General features: G+C 37.3%; 2 protein-coding genes and 1 long non-coding RNA gene across 8 annotated transcripts; 2 read left to right on the top strand and 1 right to left on the bottom strand.

Annotated features, from left to right (window-relative positions):
* LOC109720798 (auxin response factor 6) lies at positions 3,312–10,554 on the top strand. Of its 3 annotated transcripts, XM_020248114.1 has the most exons (15): positions 3,312–3,905; positions 4,126–4,446; positions 4,965–5,077; positions 5,485–5,583; positions 5,668–5,724; positions 5,994–6,149; positions 6,310–6,394; positions 6,573–6,663; positions 6,735–6,899; positions 6,977–7,099; positions 7,276–7,351; positions 7,736–7,883; positions 8,120–9,198; positions 9,434–9,624; positions 9,942–10,554. In XM_020248114.1, exons 2-15 carry the CDS (start codon positions 4,404–4,406, stop codon positions 10,126–10,128), a joined length of 2,613 nt encoding a protein of 870 aa, XP_020103703.1. In that variant the 5' UTR covers positions 3,312–3,905; positions 4,126–4,403; the 3' UTR covers positions 10,129–10,554. The 3 variants fall into 3 exon arrangements, with proteins under 3 accessions (XP_020103703.1, XP_020103701.1, XP_020103704.1); XM_020248112.1 differs by having other exon boundaries at positions 3,312–4,446; XM_020248115.1 differs by lacking the exons at positions 3,312–3,905; positions 4,126–4,446 and adding an exon at positions 5,262–5,334.
* LOC109720799 lies at positions 11,706–16,145 on the bottom strand. 4 transcript variants are annotated; one of them, XM_020248116.1, is made up of 5 exons: positions 14,636–16,145; positions 13,703–14,380; positions 12,826–13,243; positions 12,500–12,581; positions 11,706–12,093 (listed from the first exon to the last, which is right to left on the bottom strand). In XM_020248116.1, the coding sequence occupies exons 1-5, from the start codon at positions 14,763–14,765 to the stop codon at positions 11,887–11,889; spliced, it is 1,515 nt and encodes a 504-aa protein (XP_020103705.1). In that variant the 5' UTR covers positions 14,766–16,145; the 3' UTR covers positions 11,706–11,886. The 4 variants fall into 4 exon arrangements, 3 of the variants coding, with proteins under 3 accessions (XP_020103705.1, XP_020103706.1, XP_020103707.1); XM_020248117.1 differs by having other exon boundaries at positions 12,003–12,083; XR_002219060.1 differs by having other exon boundaries at positions 12,070–12,083; positions 12,500–13,243.
* Positions 11,955–13,187, top strand: LOC109720800. Its single transcript, XR_002219061.1, has 3 exons — positions 11,955–12,042; positions 12,682–12,745; positions 13,069–13,187. It is a non-coding gene; the product is annotated as an uncharacterized LOC109720800 (long non-coding RNA).

Below are 19,110 nucleotides of genomic sequence, written 5' to 3' on the forward strand. Positions count from 1 at the left end.
ACGATGCATGGTAGCTATCTAGGATTAATATATATATGATTGAATAGCATATTAACAGAGCGAGAATTGTTATCGGCTATATCAGTTGCTTTAACTCTAATCAGCTCCGTCGACGCTTGAATATTGGTAGGGTTCACTATACACAGGCTTTATTAGTACGTAACAGTGATCTTAAGAAAACTTAACCCTTGAAGGGCTTCTCTTGTGGTTATTCTCGTGGATGAATTTATGTGGTTTTTTGTCGAGTTCTTACAAATTATGGATCATGTTCAATTGAGAGAGAGATATCACTAAAGCCATTGTTAATTTCCATCACAATATTGAATGCAGGGATGATCTAATTAAGATGATTCTTTCGTACGTACGATCGTTGTTGGCATCATTTATGTAAGAGAAATAGAAATTGGCTACAAACTAAGATTTTGACAAAGACGAAACAATAATCCAATTAGAAGAGAGCTACATCTTTTTGTTTTTCACGGGCAATACTGACCGTCCCTAGCTTAAGTGTCAAAGGACTTGATGGTTGATATTTAAGATTTTAAATTCAAAGCGTAATTAGTTATTTAGGATAATTGCCTATATACTCCTCATACGCTTGAAAATATCCGATTTATCCCTACTTTTTTTTTTCTTTCTAAAATACCACTCATATGTTCCACCGTTATTGTAAAATACCTCCGCAGTTTTTTCCTGTTAAGTTAATTAACCTAGGTTAAACGTGAGTTAAATATCTACCACAACTAAAAAAAATTAAAATCTTAACTTAAGGGCAAATAAGAAAGGTTGGTGACGGTAGAGGGGTATATTGGAAAAGACCAAAAGTCAAAATATTTTTTTTGCCTCTGACTTTAAGGGCAAATAAGAAAGACAGTGATGGTGGAATGGTATATTTGAAAGGACAAAATAGTAATTTTACAGAGATATATAACAGAGTTAATTAACAGATTTTAACTCTAGGGGTATATTAGAAATAATTAAGTTGAAACATAGGAAAAGCATTTTCAATATTAGCCTTCTAGGAGAGGTAAATCGGAAAGTCGAAAACTTTTTAGGGGTATATAAGCAATTGCTCCTAGTTATTTTACATTTTCAACTAAATTTATTTCTACACAAATTTTGAATGGAACTATCAGTAGCATGCTACCGTTCTTTCTCACCAAAAAAAAAAAAATATAAAAATAAAAATAAAAATCTTTATCAAAAAGATGTCCCCCCCCCAGCCCCCCCCCCCTACATTAAGTACATGGTTAGTACCTAGCCATGGTGTGTACACTAATAATTCAAAACCAAGTAGCTAGCGTTACTTATGAGGACATTGACCTCTCAATGTGTCCTCTCTATTAATTAGCTACAAATGTGCATGCATGGGGTTCACAATTCATACAAAAAATATTAATCATCTCCCTCTTCTGTCCAAGTCACTAGCAATAATTTGAACAAACCATTAATTAATTATAAGTACATGTACACAACTTCTCTATACATTATCAATACTTTTTTTTAATGAATTTTCATATATATTTTTCTGAATTAATAGTTAACTAAGATATACTTAATTTTGGCTTTTATTAATTGTACGCGGCGCGACAATACTTCATTAGCATTTAAATTCTTATTCCCGAGTCATTGGAAAAAAATGAAGCAATAGAAAACAACAATATATATTTAAATAATTTTTCCTTAACACAAAATACAATGGCATAACTTCTTTTTAATTTTAAAAAACAGTAATACCCTACCCCGACTATATCATAAATCACAAAAGAGTATAATCGTAGCCTTAATTAATTAATGAGCTCAAACTTTTCCCACTTTTTGAATGTTAATTATCTTAATTACTAGCTAGGAAAAAAAAAATTAAATTCGGCAAGTAAACTATATATCATAATCTAAACTTCTTAAGAAAATTAAACTCATCTAAATACGCAATCAACTATTCTAATAATCTACATGATTTCCTCATCTTCTTCCTATAATGAGAGTAGAAGTGTTTTTTTTTTTTTTTTAAAAAAAGAAAATCTGAACAAGCACGAATAATAAAGCAGGCTAATATCGAGTACGTACTACACATGGTACACTGAGAGTACGTGGTGGTGGTTCACTTTTGCAATATTTGTATGATCTCAAATCTTTTCCAAAGTTCGACGCGAATTAGGCGTGGGTACTGCGACGTGCATGTGGCCATGTCCAATCACAATCTACATGCATTTTGCACGAAATAAATAAATATATATATATACACACACTTACGTACGTACGAGTATATATTTATATATTTTTCATTAAGGATAGCAATTAATGATACTGGTGATTAGAGTGATCTTAGGATGTCATTAGTGAATCAGTTTGAAACAACAATCGAGTGCTCGAGGATTCTAAACATGTCTTATTAGGTGATGATGCGTTATAAATCCAAAAATACTTATTAAATCAAATATCAGTACTTACTAGTTACCATGCGTAAAAAGTTGAATGACCGATGATAGTATGTCTCAGCTAAAAGGTGCTCCTGAGGTGCAAATCTAATGCATCCCTATCGATCCTTTTGCGACTTGACGGTGCTGCCCCGGCCCACTGGTAGTGGACGACAAAGGCCTAACTTTGTATCTGCGCCCCGTGGAAAGCAAGAGACATGTAGGTTTCGATTTCGCCCCGTGTGACATTAGCTTTGAGTTAGGGGTTTTAGGGCATCTCGTTTGGCCCCAGTTACTCATGATCTACTCCATAATGCAGATGGAGCTAGCTAGCTAGCTCAAGAGAGATCTAGGGAAAGCCATTTGAGGAGTTCAATTATAGAATAAATTTACATGTGTTTCTGAAAGGAGATGTGCTTCCATACGGCTTTACGTGTGATCGAGAAAAGGAGAGAAGCAGTTGTGTACATGGAGACCCGAAAAAGCCCGCGGCATATGGGAATGATTGATATCATTCATCACTCATTTGTGAGCCACAGGGGCCTGGAGTAGCCACTAAATAGTAATCTCACTTCGAAACCTATATAGCACGGCGTATGTAACTTTCAATCCTTCAGTTAGTGAGTTTGTGCTGATTATCGAATACGCTATCAGATGCACGCGTGTGTTTTGTTTAAAGAGAATATCCAACTTGAGTCGGAAAAAGAATACCTACCAATTGTTCTAAATAGTAGTCGTAAATAAATCCTCATTAATTAAATTAATATAAATTATTTAAACAAAAACTAGAAAAAATGAAAGGTGTAAACAACCAACCAAACAAACATATGAAAGTAAGCTAAGGGGCCGTTTCAAAGCAGCGTGTCCTCGAGGGGTCGATGTACATTTGCACCTATTGCTCATTAACAAATGAAAAGGCCAAAAGGAAAAAAAAAAAGAAAAAAAAAAGAAAAAAAAAGGCGGCTTCTCCGGAGTAGAAGCAGGGCACCACCACCCCTTGGGTTAAAGCCCCAAGCCTCCTCCTCCTCTCTCTCTCTCTCTCTCTTTCTCTCTCTCTCTCTCTCGCGCGCGCGCGCGCTCGCTTGCTCGCTCGCTCTCGCTCTCGACATCCACGGTGCCCTCGCGCTCTCTCTTTTCTCTCATGCTGAGCTCCTCTAACCTAACGCACCAGAGCTGTTTCCACCGTGCGGCGGGGGCGGGGGCGGGGGCGGGGGCGGAGGCGGTGGTCATCTGCGGTACTTAGGGTTCGAGTCGAAGAAGCACCTGGGAGCGCTTGAGGAGCTCGGCCTAGGGTTTTCTAGAGCTCCGAGTTGTTCTTAAACGAGCTTGAGCTGCATGTTGGAGCTTGGAGAGGAGATCTGAGGTAATCGAGCTTCGGATCGAAGTTGGTTTGTGTAAAGGAGCGGTTTTGTGTAGCCTTTGACGAGCTATGGAGTGTTTGGAGCTTGAGATTTGGGAAAGTTGGCGTCTTTAGCTGAGTTAGCCGGTGTACGTTTTGTTGGCTTATTTTTATTTCTCTATCTTTTAGGGCTTTTGTTGCTGTTTGAGGTTGGAAGGGATTTGTTAGGAGGTTTCGGAGCCAAGAGGCTGTGAAAAATTGGAGGTTTTTATACTTGGTTTCAGCTTGGTTTTCTTTGGTTTAAAGGGAGAATAGTTTTATGATGTTAGATGTTTATGAGTCATAAAAAAGATTTTTTTAAATTTGAAGGTGTGATCTGTTGACACTGGAAGTGAGCATTTTGTGATTCAGTTGAGTAGTTTGAGATCAAAGACATGTTGATCCCTTTCGCATTCTTTAGCTTTTAGATGAGCTCAAGGCTGAGAAATTCGATAAAGGGGAAGATGAAGCATAAATAAAGGTTCGTCGCAGATTTACGTAGTGGAGAAGCTCTTCAAAGAGTGCGCTTGCGAAACCAAGGAAAAGGTGCTACTTTGTCCTAATAGAGTAGTTTCTTTTGTACTGAGCTGTTAAATTAGTTGTGGAAGATGAGGCTTTCGCCGTCAGGACTACCCGAGCAACCACCAGAAGGTGAGGTTTCGAGCAGCTTGATGTTAGTCTGTAATAGACTACATGCATATGAATTATAATGTTTCTGCATTTCATATATGTTGGTTGATGTTATATATCTTCTGGTTTTTTCACATTTATAGAATTTGATGAAGTTGGTCTTGCCCCTTTCAGTGGCTCGCGATCCTCTTTCTTTTTGGCCCCTCGGCCTATAATCTGTTCTTTATACGATTTAGTTTAGCTTGTGCTGCCAAAATGTAGCTTTTTCTTTATTAGCTGTGGTGTTTTTACCTTAATTGATATAAAATTTGATAGCTATATAAGAGGACTAACTTTGCGGTCTAGTCTTTGGGTTTTTAATGGATATATCAAATGAACAGGAAATTATGAGCCTTGCATTTGTTTTCTGATAATTCATCTTCTCATCTAGTTAATCTGTGTCATTTTTAGTCATTAGACTTGATCATGGCTGCTTGTTTACCTCTTGGCATGCTAATTCTTGTTCAGTTCTGATTTAAATACACGCCATTTTTTCACAGAAGAGCAAAGATGTCTGAATTCAGAGTTATGGCATGCGTGCGCTGGGCCTCTGGTGTCGATGCCTGCTATCGGTTGCAGGGTGGTTTACTTCCCACAGGGCCACAGTGAGCAGGTTGGTAATGTATTCATTTATTTTTCTTGTTTTTTCTTTTTTTACTGGGAGAGGAATTTATTGACAAAGTGAATAAAAATGAGTTAAGGTATAGTGGCATATACATTTTGCGGAAGTGATACCTGCCTATATGGTGGAAGTTGGTGACAAGAATTTCTAAATTATGTTTTGTAATTTCTTGTAGGTTTTATTAAACTTTGCTTTGTCTCATGCTTTTATCATATTCGATTCTCTTCTGTAATTTGGAGACACTACAGGTTCCTGAGTTTTTTTTTTTTTCATGGTCCTTTTTTCGGTTAGTTATTTGTTATGCAGTTTGAGTCCGTTAAGAGATTCTCAAATTGTACATGCATATTTTCTCCTGGTTTTCCTAATCTTTCAGTGAACAAAATGTATCACCTAATCAGGTAGCAGCTTCAACAAACAAGGAAATTGATAACCAAATTCCGAATTATCCAACCCTACCTCCTCAGCTCATTTGTCAGCTGCATAATGTGACTATGCATGTAAGTTCAGAGCATATATTTGTTTTTGAAATTTATACACTTGTCATTTCAGACACCTAATGCATGAATTAATTCTCACTTCAGGCTGATGCAGAGACAGATGAAGTTTATGCGCAGATGACGTTGCAGCCACTGGGTCCGGTAATTGATAGTATCTCTTTGCTTTTGGCTTTTATCTTCATATTACCACTTGTTTGGCCTGGCATTTGGAGCAGCTTCTAGACTCCATTAAGTAGAAGCTTCCAGAAACTAGGTTGTCTGCAAACACAAGAAGCATGAAGCTTTTACTATTGCAAGATGCTAAATTGACTTCGGGGTCCCTATAGCAGAACTTCCAATTTGAGGAGAACTATTTGTTCATGTTTTATCTACTTATATACATGTTCCAATATACGTGTTCTTATATACAGGAAGAGCAAAAGGAGCCATATCTTCCCACTGAATTAGGAACCCCTAGCAAACAGCCTACCAACTATTTTTGTAAGACTTTGACTGCAAGTGACACCAGCACACATGGCGGATTCTCTGTTCCTCGTCGAGCAGCTGAAAAAGTCTTTCCTCCGCTGGTGGGTCCCTAGTCCCCCCTCCCCCCGTCACCCCCCAAAAAAAAGAATCAATTTGAAACTTATAAATACATAGAGGAAAAAATAATTGCAAAACTTCCAAAGAGTGCTTGCTTCATTATCTTCTTATCTTCCTATTCTTCTTTTATTATGTTTGTTGTAGGATTTTTCCCAGCAGCCTCCGGCACAAGAATTGATTGCAAAGGACCTTCATGGGAATGAATGGAAATTTCGCCACATCTTTCGAGGTGGATTTCTCTCAACTTTTTTTTGCGATTGGTGATATATCATACTTGAATTATATCACAAGATTTGTTTGCTCTGGACCTTCACAGTGGAAATTGTTGTATTTTTGCAGCGTTTGTAATAGTACTCTCAGCTAATTATCATATAGTAGTTCTTATCCCTGAACCGCTGTTGATACAGGTCAACCAAAGAGGCATCTTCTTACAACTGGCTGGAGTGTGTTTGTGAGTGCAAAGAGACTTGTTGCTGGGGATTCCGTCCTTTTTATCTGGTATTTATCAACCCTTTTGAGTCTATTGAGCCTCTCAAAATGATTCCTTTTGCTGACTGTGTTCTCTTTAGGAACGAAAATAATCAGTTGCTTCTGGGGATTCGACGTGCTAATCGACCTCAGACGGTCATGCCCTCGTCAGTTCTGTCTAGTGATAGCATGCACATTGGCCTTCTTGCTGCCGCTGCTCATGCCGCTGCAACTAATAGCCGGTTCACAATATTTTATAACCCAAGGTGGCAATCATGTCTCTTTTATTAATTCGTCCACATATTCATGGGCAGGCTTTTAATAGTTTTTTATTTGTTTACAGGGCAAGCCCTTCTGAATTCGTCATTCCTCTTGCCAAGTATGTTAAAGCAGTATATCACACTCGAGTCTCTGTGGGTATGCGTTTCCGAATGCTCTTTGAGACAGAAGAGTCAAGCGTTCGCCGGTATATTTCCTTTTATGTTCCATAAATTGTAACATGATTAGTTATGCTTGTCCATATGGTTTAGTTTCCGCCTTGTTGAAACATAAGCAGTTAGGGTTTAGGCTTTACTTTGTGCAGTTCGATCCGTATTCTTTGATCCATTTTGTGTAATTGGCTTTATGTTTATTGTTTTTCAGGTACATGGGCACTATTACGGGTATTAGTGATCTTGATCCCATCCGATGGCCAAACTCGCATTGGCGTTCTGTGAAGGTATATATTTTGTGTATAATCATATCATATCAATCTTTATTCTGAGCTACTCTGTGCTGAATGTAGTTTTAAGTGTATCATACCCTGGATGCCTCGCCGCTTGCCAGTTAAAGAAAACATATTCATTTTCACTAAGTCGCAGTTTGGTCTGGCTTCTAGAACGGCTTCTCTATTGCAAAAAGTGGAAGCATTCAGAAACTAGATGTTTGCTTGAGAAGTAGGTTGGAACTTTTGCTCTGGCAAGAGGTGAAGTATGCTTCTGGGCCCCGAACGCCGAAGCTCCAACCGGAATAAGGAAAAAACTGCTAATGCTTCTTTGAACATACTGACTTAAGCAGATAGTCTTGTGCTCATGATCACTTTGTCAATTTTCTGCTCGCTTAGGTTGGCTGGGATGAGTCCACTACTGGAGAGAGGCAGCCAAGGGTTTCACTTTGGGAGATTGAGCCCCTCACAACCTTCCCAATGTATCCATCTCCTTTCCCTCTTCGACTTAAGCGACCATGGCCTTCAGGATTGCCCTCTTTCTATGGTAAGGGTCATGATTGCATCATCTAATAAAATATATATTTGAAGAATTTATTCAGATATTCATACTTATTGCAATGTTATCTCAATTTTCCTATTCCACTAGAATCAACAAACCTCCTAAAAAACCTACAATCGTGTTATGTTCCAATATTCAAATTTGTCCAAGACCGTATATGCACTATGAATTAAATTATATATAACAAATCTCCTCTCGTATGTATCGATCTTATCATGTAGGTGGGAAGGAGGATGATTTTGGTCTGACTAATCCTCTGATGTGGCTCCGAGATGCTGGAAACCCTTGGTTTCAAGCCTTAAATTTCCAGGGATTAGGCTCCACTCCATGGATTCAGCCAAGAATGGAAAACCCAGTACTTGGACTTCAATCCGACATGTACCAAACAATAGCTGCAGCAACAGTTCAGGAAATGAGAAATTTGGATCAAGGAAAACAGCTTTCTCCATCTATGCTACAATTCCAGCAACCTCAGAATGTAGCGAATAGATCCTCTCCTTTATTATCAAGTCAGCTTCCACGGCAAACCCAGACTGAGTCCCAACAATCCCTTTTCCAGACTATTCAGGATAACCAAGTCCAATGCCTGTCATTTAGTGAGTTGCAGCAGCAGCAAAGACAGCTTCAGCAGAAGCACTTTTCTGACCAGCAACAAATCCCTAATGTAGTTTCAACTTTTCCGCAGTTCATCTCTACTACTCAATCCCAACATCTAACAGTTCGTCCAGTTTCCTCCTTTTCTCAATCTCAGAATATTTTGGAGTCAAATGATAACTCATTATCATCATCTAGTCCCCTGCATAATATTTTGAGCTCTTCTTCTCTAGAAGCACAATCACATCTTCTTAATTTACCTAAAACCACCCCGCTAGTAGTTTCGAGACCCTGGTCCTCTAAACGAGTTGCACTCGAGTCTGTTGTTTCTTCAGGATCTCAGTGTGTCATGCCTCAAGTAGAACAACTGGATTCTATTTCTACTACACTAGCACCATTTCCAGGAAGAGAATGTTCAGTCGACCAAAACGCCAATGAAGATCCTCAAAGCCATCAGTTATTTGGTTTTAATTTAGATTCCTCTTCACTGTTAGTACAAAGTGGTTTGTCGAGCATCCGAACAAATGGGAATGAAATTGTTTCAAATGTGATTCCTTTTGCTGCTTGTAATTATCTGAGCTCCTCAGGAAATGATTTCCAGCTGAGTCAAGCACCAACTAGTTCCAGTTGCTTGGATGAGTCTGGACTTTTGCAGCTTTCAGAGAATATTGAACATGTGAACCCACAAAGTGGAACATTTGTGAAGGTGAGAGATTTCTTTTACCAAGAACAGTTTTCCTTAATTCATTTCAAAGAAGTAGCACTGAGTGCTGGGTATTACCTTCGCCGCAAAGCAGAATGATATATGACATACTAGTGTTTAAACTTCAACTCTGTGGCCTATATCCCTTTACATCTTTGAGATGTGCTCCTTCATAAAGTTTTACTGTTTTATACAGAAAGTTCACGAGAACTAATTGAATTATTTGGCACAATCCTAGGTTTACAAAGCCGGTACATTTGGAAGATCACTCGATATTGCTAAATTTAGCAGCTATGATGAGCTGCGTGGTGAACTGGGTCGCCTGTTTGGCCTACGAGGCCAGTTGGAAGACCCTTTGAGATCAGGCTGGCAGCTTGTATTCGTTGACCGTGAGGGTGATATTCTTCTTGTTGGCGATGACCCTTGGCAGTAAGTCTCTTTCAGCCATCATCTGCTCATTCCAAACAAATTTTGGTCAATTCTTTTTGAATTGTATGCTGTAATTATTGTTTTATCTCCATTTTGTTTTTTGTGGTTTCACATATATACTTTTTCTATTAAATTTAGTAGTTACTCGATTACTTTACAATGCTAGTTATCTGAGGGAAAAATAGGTTAACTTGCATCGGGGTACATAGTTTCTGTTTGGTCCTCGGTCCCCCTAATCTTTGTAATAATAACTCCCATAGGTTTGGTTTATAGAATCTATGTGACGTCTAAAGCAATAAATCGAATCATTGTTCCAGGGAATTCGTGAATAGCGTGTGGTGCATAAAGATACTTTCGCCGCAAGAGGTGCAACAGATGGGCGATCTTTCAAACTCAAACCCCATCAAAAGAATTCCCACCAGCAGTTGCGATGACCATGCAGGTTGGCAGGAAACGAGAAATCTGAGCTCCGGTATCACATCCATGTGCTCTTTAGAGTACTGAAAAGTTAAAAGAGAAAAAAAGATAGTAAAGAAGAAAAGCCTGTGGAGCTAGCTCCGAGCTGGACTGCAGAAACACTTTTCAGTGTTGGGAAGCTGAATCGAAGAAGCAAAACCTAGTAAGTCGGCCTAAACTACGTTATGCTTAATAATTGTATAATATGATATCAGTTGGTAGTCTTAATATACATGCCTAGAGCTGTAGTTTCTCCAAACTGATTCTATCAATGTAAGCCTGTTTCGTTACATCCGCTTTTATAACGTATGGACTGTGTCAATATTCTATGCGTTCAAATTTGTTCTTCTCATATCCTCTTTCTATGCTCTTTTCTATTTCTCATTTCTTTAGGCTGTAGGTTTCACCATGAGTAGTGATACTACCTCAGCATGAATTTTTATTTATATATCAAAATGTACTATATTTGTTCAATTTTTATGATAGCTTTCTCATATTTAATATATTTGATCTGTCTATAATTATTCATACATTGTTAATATCTACTGCCGTTGTGAAATTTGGTCCAAAAGAATGAAACCCTTTAATACAATGACAGTGACCTGTGAGTTTGGGCCACATTCATGTGATCTGAGGTCCCTATCTTTAATGTTGGAATGTCCACTCATTGAACAATGCAGAAAATCTCTCTCTCTCTCTCTCTCTCTCTCTCTCATCTTTTTTCAAAAGATAGTCCATTCATTGATATATTCATTCATTTCCATACATTTATTCAGTGGTGTCGTTTTCAGGCCGCCGTTGTGGTCCACAATCTGGGCGATGAGCCCAAACGAGTTTAAAGTGGGAGCATGTGGCCTCCATTAACTTTGTACATATTGGCATCTTCCCCTGTAGCATCTTTCTTTCTTTCTTTTTCTTTCTTCCATATCTCGAGTGATTCTTACGTCCCTTTCGGATCTCGTTTCGGGTCCACTGGGCTCGTTCGGTCCTCCTTTCCGTCTGTCTTCTTGTGTGACTAATGAAGTTCTCTTTTTCTGCATTTGATCGAAACTAAAGACGTATGTATAAACTATACCAATCCATCTTAGTATAGGTAGATATGGTACTCGCACTGCGTGGTGTTAGCTGCTGTAACAGATTGGATGCATATTTGCTTTTTCCTTCTGATCTGGATTCTGTATGATGGGAAGCTACACCCGAAAAAGTTTAAATCCTCGGCGCCAAACAGGGGAAAGTCTTTGCTCTAGAGCAATGCTACGTGTACACCTATATGGTACACGTAAAATTGACATCCCGCCCATTTAAAGACCTACATTCTTTTACTAGTCTTATTAATTATTTTTTAGACTCAACTCAAAAAAAAATGTGAATTGTAGGCATACAGGTAATACTTTTTTTTTGTGCTGCAACAGATTCTTTTTTAGTAGGTTTGTACATAGACAATCTAATCAAGAGTACTATGTTAACTTTTACATTGGGATGTGAACTATTGTTAAAAGAAAAAAAAAAAAATCCTTGCTAGTCAGGGACTTAATGTATCTTCCTTCTCCTCATCAAATCTTGCGTTGTTACTGCTGTAAATATCAATTCCCACCTACAAATCTTGGATGCTGAAACATAAACACTTAAAGCTCCAACTTTTTCTCTAATTTGCACTACTGGAGACATCAAAAGAAATTATCACAATATAATCAAACAATTACAATTTCTAGCATAGATTTGGGCTCAATAAGAATGTAAATATTCAATTCTCACGTAACAACTACTCGTACATCTTCTCTACCAATCTAAAGTTGAAAAAATAAACTAAAAGCGCCCACTGCAACACAGTTTATATGATGAAGGGATTCGTCCGGTTCGTCGAATCTGATTCACTCTGTGAGCTGCTTTTGCGGCCTGTTGGTTCATTCTGGCTTCTGCTTCTGCATGTTTCTCTTCGACCCGCCGCTTCATTATTTCGAGGTTTTCTGCCATCTTCTCAGCTGCTATTGCTCTCATTCTTTCTGCTTGATCCTGTCCAGTTTTCTTGTTAGAAATTTCTTTTAAAACTCTCTTAGTAAACATCAAAGTAAGCTTCTAAAGGACAAGATACCAACATATTGAATAACATAAATAAAGTGACAGAAAAGATTTTCATATTTGATTGCATACTAAATTTATTGTCTTTGATCTCTCTCTCTGATCTTTTCCTGTAGAAGCAAGTGATCACATTATTCTAGATCTTCTACTTGAAAAATTCAAAAGGACATGGTAGTGAATTCTTTGTTCAATTTACATCTCTACCTGCTCCCCTTAAGTTGGTGAATTTTCTCATTGTTCACTTCCATGAACTTCCTGATATATAGTTGGCTCAATGGCTTTTACAAATCCGACAAATCTAAAGCACCAAGAACTACAAACAGCAAAAGGGAAAATATACCTCCGCTTTTCTCATTTCAGCTTCATATTTCGCTCTCTGTTGAGTCTCCCATGCCTGAATTTTGACCTCTTCTCGTTTATATCTGAGAAACATAAGCTGCATCAGTTGAATTTAAAAAGAAGAACTACAATGTAATTCAATTGTGGGTGGATCTTCTAAAATTGTATCTGGATTTAATGCAGGGAGCAGAAGCATAATCTTCATCTAGCAGCCACTTGAGATTCACTTCAGCATCAAAATAAACATGTATGAAAAACTCCTCAGTAAATACGCCATGATCAATCATAGTACAAAACTTACTGCCACTAGGTTTTCTGTCAAAGTACCTCGCAGTATGTTTAGAATTTTCAGCTTCCTCCCATGCTTCTGCTCGAGCTTCGAACTCTCTCGTAAGATGATCTGAATCAATAGTTTCAGCTATCTGAGAAGACGATTCGAGCTCTTCTTTACTAGCCCAAGAGGCAATATTCATCTTTCCCAATTGTATGCCAAGAGCCGCAATCTCTTTCCTTGTCTTGAGCCTCAATTCTCTCTCTGACATCTCATTTTTGCTATTTTTTCCTCTAAAGTTTTCTGCATTAGCCGAAGCTCCTCTTTCTGGTGTAGATGGAGTTGAGGATTTAGGGCTACGAACGGGCGTCATTGATCCGAGAGGAGTCGTGGTTCTTGATGGCTCGTGGCTTGCAATGGGAGTCATTTCAGTACCCACATCTCTAGTGGACGCCGATTGCACATTGCGAGCTACTGCACGATCAAAGAAGCGTCTGAAATTAAAATTGAATTATGAGCTTATTGGTGAATAATTTTGGCATTTGTTCTTGCGACTTCACATGATTGCCAACTGCCTACAAAGACTAGAGCTTCTCTACTTCAGAAGGCAGAAGCTTATAGAAACTAAGCATTTGGTTAATGAAAAGTTGAGAGCTTTTGCTCTGGTGGGGAGACAAAATGTGTGTTTGGACTGTGAAAGACGCAAAAACTCTATTTTGAAACTTCCGTTTTTGTTGTAAGCTGGAAGCTATTGAGGTGATTTTAGTAAACCGCCGTTGGGCCAAACAAGTCCTAATCAGAACCATGCATGAGAGTGATACATACGTGGAGAAAATGTAAATCAAGCAATGCTTCAGCACTAAAAATACTAGCAATTTTCACTTAGAAGCATCATATATCATCTCATAAGGTGTATAAAACCACACAATATACCTGTTGGTTCGTCATGTGTTCTTCTCGCGGCGGATGAAGCCTTCTGATTGACTTCGATCTGATTTCTTAACATGCCACCTGAACCATTACCGGGCGAAAAACTCGTTTGTCCACTCGAATTGTAATTTGATTGATGGGTGACAAAAGAGAACTTCTCTAACACATTTTGGGATGCAGAATATGAATCGCCGATCCTTTTAGTATCTACTGCTTGAATCACACAATTCATGCGATCTGAAACCTTAGATTCGGGTGCAAGTCTAATTGCAGTTGAACTTATCTGATAGTTTTCTGGAATCTGTACAACATTGTTCTTTGAGACATGCATCTTTTGCCGACTTACGATCCATTTTTCCGCATCATTCCACTTTGATGAAGCCGATCTAGAGAACGGGCCGCCAGCCAGTAAATGCTGTGGTGTTCTCTCCACTTGATGAAACTCGAAGTTAGAGGCATTGGCATTGCTGCCATCTTCTTCTAAATTTCTTATAGGGTGTATCGCGCTCGAGCTGTTGGGCTGAAATTGATGAGAAACAATCCTAGAGATGGTCTGAACTTCACCGTGATGATCCATCGTAGTCGAATCCTTTGAGTAATCTTGGGGCAAATCCGTTCTCGGGGCTTCGAAATTCGCTGCATCATCAAGTGCCGACGAATCTTTGCAGCCTTTAGAGCTATCTGAAATAGAAAACTCAGAGACATAATGTTAACAACCACAAATTCATTTCATAACAAACTGGAAAAGGATAATAACATTGACAGAGAGTTGAAGTTCTTAACAATAGAGCATGTTCATTAACCTCTTAACAATAGAGCATGTTCATTAGGTCAGGTTTAGTAATCTTATTTTGTAAATAAATAATTTCAGCTCTGTCGATCTCATTAGAGTTAAAAGGTGTATGTGAAAAAAGTTCATCGCATTTTATTACTCGCCTTCTTCATCGGTGTCGTTCATTAATAAGCCATTCTGTGCATATTCTGTGTCCGCATTCTTCGAAGGGGACGTCCGCGATGAATTGCTCCCCGCCTTTCTTATGCGGTTGTGAGCTCCGAGAAGTTTCATTCGTAACTTGGTGGGAGAAAGCACTCCGCTCTGCAATTATATTGAAACCGAACGAGATAGGTTTTTTTTTCAGAATAGAGAAACTACATGTTACTCGGGGAATCGAGAAATCATCGGTGAGAGAAGTATATGAGTCTCTCGATTCTCAAATAACCTTACGTCGAAAAAAACTCAAATCAAACGGTCCGAATTCATCTTTGAGTGCAACTAAAACTAGCTCCCATTGATGAGAATTCTTCTGAGTTCTAAAATGTGAGACATGCATGGGAAACAGAAACAAATGTTTCCTCCTTTTCAAAGGAAAGAAGAGAAGCATAACAACAGGAAGATAATGAACAGAGCAAGACATTTTACTGAAAAATACGAAGAACAAATGGTCGGAATTGTTTCCGAAATGGGTTCTTCTTCTTTCCTTAGTTTTACTTGAAATTTCTTTTGGAGACCTGATTAAAATTCTCTTTTAGTCCTCACATTTGAGAATCAACATTTATTTGGTTTTGTCTAAAGAATTTTATCATTCAAATGTGAAAAGAGCTTCTTTTTCCATGTGCAAGCACCTCAATGTGGTCCTGCATTTGCTGACACTCTGAAACCTGTCAATTCGTTTTGGTATAACATCAGAAACTTAATTTGATTATTGTTTTCGCTTTGTTTCCGCAATCTCTGTTTAGATTGATACTGATTCTTTTCAATTCAAGTATGCTCACAGCATCTATGTGACAATCAAGAAAAATACTGCAATTCCTTTCTTCTTCTGCTTTTTTTTAAAAAAAGATTTTCTGAAATAAGAATAACACAAAAAAAAAAAAACAATAACAAAAATCTAGCAGGAAAAAGGAAAAAAGTCCATGAATGAGAATCAATTAATTAGGTTTTCAACAGACCAGCTGATGATCTGAGGAGTATAAAAAAGGAAACCATGATCAGTTCTTGCATATGAGCTCGATTCGAAGCACTTTTCGGTATGCTTAACTACATATTCTGCAGAAAAAAGGGAAAAAAAATGCAGTAAAATGGTAGTAACCATGAAACCTTGCTTGAAGATGCAATTTTTAATCACTCCATGCTTTTGAAACAGAAATGTGACAGATGAGATTGATCGAGAACGAAAGTAAATAATAATCAAAATAACAAATAAAAGAAAAGAAAACTTATATAGTCCAAATTAAGAAACCAACTTATTAAGATCAAAACATAGAACTACCAGCAGGATATATAGAAGTAAAATTTTAGAGAAGAACATATAATCACTAGCCAAAAATAAGTAAATGGGATTGCTCAGTAAAGCAAAACATGTGACAAGGGGAGTTCAAAGTACACATCTTAAACAACCCAACAAATTAATGAAACAATGCTTCGATTACTAGTAACTTAAAGAGAGTAAATTTAGTAGGAAGTGATAAATTATGTTAATATATNAGAGAGAGAGAGAGAGAGAGAGAGAGAGAAAGAGAGTTTGTGAGGAGATCTAACTGTGAACACTGTAGCATGACATGACAAGGGTCTAATAAGTGAGAAATAATAACTCGGCAATCTTTCAATTCCTCGGCAACATTTTGTTTTTTTTTATTTTTTTATTTTTTTAGGGAAAACTTCAAAACCCCCCTACTTTCGCACTCTTTCATGTGAGTACCCTTTGGCTTAAAGTGTATCAAATTAGTACCTGTGATTTCGCACTTTCTCACTTTAATACTCTGTGGTTTAAAGTGTATCAAGTTAGTACTCTGTGGTTTTATTTTTTTATCAAGTTAGTACCATATGGTTTTATTTTTGTATCAAGTTAGTACCATGTGGTTTTTAAACCGCAGGGTTCTAAAGTGAGAAAATGCGAAACCACAGGGTACTAACTTTATACACTTTAAACCACAGGGTACTAAAGTGAAAAAGTGCAAAATCATAGAATACTAACTTGATACACTTTAAACCAGAGGGTACTAAAGTGAGAAAAAGTGAAACCACAAAGGGGGTATTTGAAGTTTTTCAATTTTTTTAATGAAGTACTTATAAGGATATTTTGCAGAAACAGTCCTATTCTTTTTATTGTCCAGGTAAAATGTATAAATAGTCCTTATACTCTATTAGTATTTCAACTTGCCAACTTAGTCACTGAAAATATACGTTCAATAAATAGTTACATGTGAGAACAGTTTGGTCTGTTTACATAATTAATTGATTTTTCATAAGATGTCCTTTAAATAAGTACTATTTGTTTTTTTGCGGAATAAAAAGGAAAAAAAAGAGTCTATAGTAATTTGGAAGGTTAAATATACGAATTTAGTTAAGAATCAAAGTTGAAGGGTCGATTTCAAAGACGCTCGAAATTGAGGGGTTCTCCATACATTTTTACATGCAACCGCAAAGTGGAGAAGCTTTTTAGGTTAACAAGTGGGTAGCCGAGTTTTTACCGATTAATCGTTGGGTTCGTTTCCAACTTTATGTACGAACTACGAACTCGGTCAAACGTACTTTCCAAGGACTCAAAAAAAATAAAAAAAAAGTACCCCTCACACCCCCCACACACTCATCATTCACTCACAACCCCATCCCTTTTTTTTTTAATTATTTTTCTTTTCAATTGTGTGTGTGTGTGTGTGTGTGTGTGTGTGTCAGGTCTCAGAATTTTATAACGTGACCCATTCACCCATTCTGATTCATTCACATAATATATATAGGATTAATTTAAGATACATGTTTATGTTAAACACCGTTAAATTCATGAAAATTTGTCGAACGTTTACAAGAAAAGCAGAAATTATATATTATGTACAAATAAGATTTAATACATTTTATCTACGTTTTAACTTTTTCTTTATTTTTTTTTTTTTGTAATTTGAGATACCATAAACTTGTCTAATGCATATTAGATGATTGTGTAATTATCTCCTTAAAATTCGTGCGAGAGCTAAACACATGTCACTAGGTAAAAAGTTATTCCCTTTTTTGGGGAATTGAACAATAGGATAAAAAGATTTGGAGCTTTACAAATTCTTTCGTTCTCTTTATATAAATTGTTTCTTAATTCTTGTTCCTTTTATTCCCATAAAATTTTGAAATATGTTTGATTTTCCAGTTAAAATCTGACCCAAATTATTAACTTAGAATGTTTTTTTCTTTTAAAAAAAACAAATATGCTAGGGATTTAAAAACCTGATTTCTCGGATTATATTAGATTCTAGTCTGAGTAACACCAAACGAGAATTAAATTTTTGTTGGAGTAAATCCAAATCCAAATCTAAATTCAAAACCGAACCCCACATTATGTCATAATCCATTTTTGTCCAGATCAAATTAGCTGAAACACCAAACGGATAGATTTTGGTGATTGGATTTCCTCGCAAAATAAAATGAAATAAAATGTGTGAGAGAGAGAGAGAGAGGTTCATTCACATGGGTGGACTCATAAGCAGAAGATATGTACAAGAACAGCAATTAATGGAACCCAATCCCGCACACCATGTACTTCACACAATGAACTAGAAGTAGATTCTACTCATTTCCATGTATCAGTTGTTGAAACTTTATTATAAATTAAAATCATACGTTCTGCCATGATTTCGATTTATGTACCCGATTTGTAGGCGCGATTTTTGCTCGTGGTTCATCCTCGTTCGCGATCTGTAAGAAAACGGGACGTTTCGAGTTTAATTCCCTTATTCCCGAAGATGGCATCGTCACAGAAAATTAAATTAGAGTTAAATCAGGACTCCCGAATATTATATATTTACATATAACTTAATGTAAGGTTGTTAAATCACGTCTGTCCATTAAAAACGTGTCGAGACGCATCCTTACCGTTAGATCTACCATATCTTCACAGATCGATTTGAATAGACCGACTGTATATTTATAAATCGCCTAGCATAAGTCACGTGGGTCACATCCAACGTCATCAGTTCCCATAGGCAACTTTGCATGAGACCAAGCACTGATTTTGTAGCTTTCTTTTGAATAGCATATTCTCCTCTTCTATGATCTTCTTCTCTCTGTACATCTCCCTAAGTCTATTCCATTGTCTCATGTACATGAATCATTGAGACTCCTGTGTTCCCCATGTGGATGTGCAGAGTAGCTCAGTTATTAGCATCTTTTTCACCTTTTAGAAAAGAAAACACAATGTTTGAACAATATATAGTTTCTGACATGTTTAGTTCAAATATGACGATTTCGCGCTTTGAGAGATAGGTAGTACGCTACCCACTTTATTTATTTCATTTAGAAATAAACTTAGCTGGAAATGTGAATCAACTAGGATTCGAACTTGGGTCTCAGGTATCAATCACTAAGCCCTTTGCCACTTGCTCGAGAGACGGTCGGTAAAAAAAAAGCACTTTAAAAAACTACTAAC

This window comes from Ananas comosus, linkage group 14 (assembly GCF_001540865.1).
Source record: "Ananas comosus cultivar F153 linkage group 14, ASM154086v1, whole genome shotgun sequence".
In the NCBI taxonomy this organism is placed as follows: Eukaryota; Viridiplantae; Streptophyta; class Magnoliopsida; order Poales; family Bromeliaceae; genus Ananas; species Ananas comosus.

Coding starts and splice junctions, on each gene's coding strand:
- LOC109720798 (XM_020248112.1), top strand. CDS start 4,404: ATGAGGCTTTCGCCGTCAGGACTACCCGAGCAACCACCAGAAG. Junction 6,150..6,309: donor AAAAAGTCTTTCCTCCGCTG/GTGGGTCCCTAG, acceptor TGTTTGTTGTAG/GATTTTTCCCAGCAGCCTCC. Junction 9,199..9,433: donor AAAGTGGAACATTTGTGAAG/GTGAGAGATTTC, acceptor GCACAATCCTAG/GTTTACAAAGCCGGTACATT.
- LOC109720799 (XM_020248116.1), bottom strand. CDS start 14,765: ATGAAACTTCTCGGAGCTCACAACCGCATAAGAAAGGCGGGGAGCAAT. Junction 14,381..14,635: donor GAACGACACCGATGAAGAAG/GCGAGTAATAAA, acceptor TTTCTATTTCAG/ATAGCTCTAAAGGCTGCAAA. Junction 12,582..12,825: donor AATTCTAAACATACTGCGAG/GTACTTTGACAG, acceptor TATGTTTCTCAG/ATATAAACGAGAAGAGGTCA.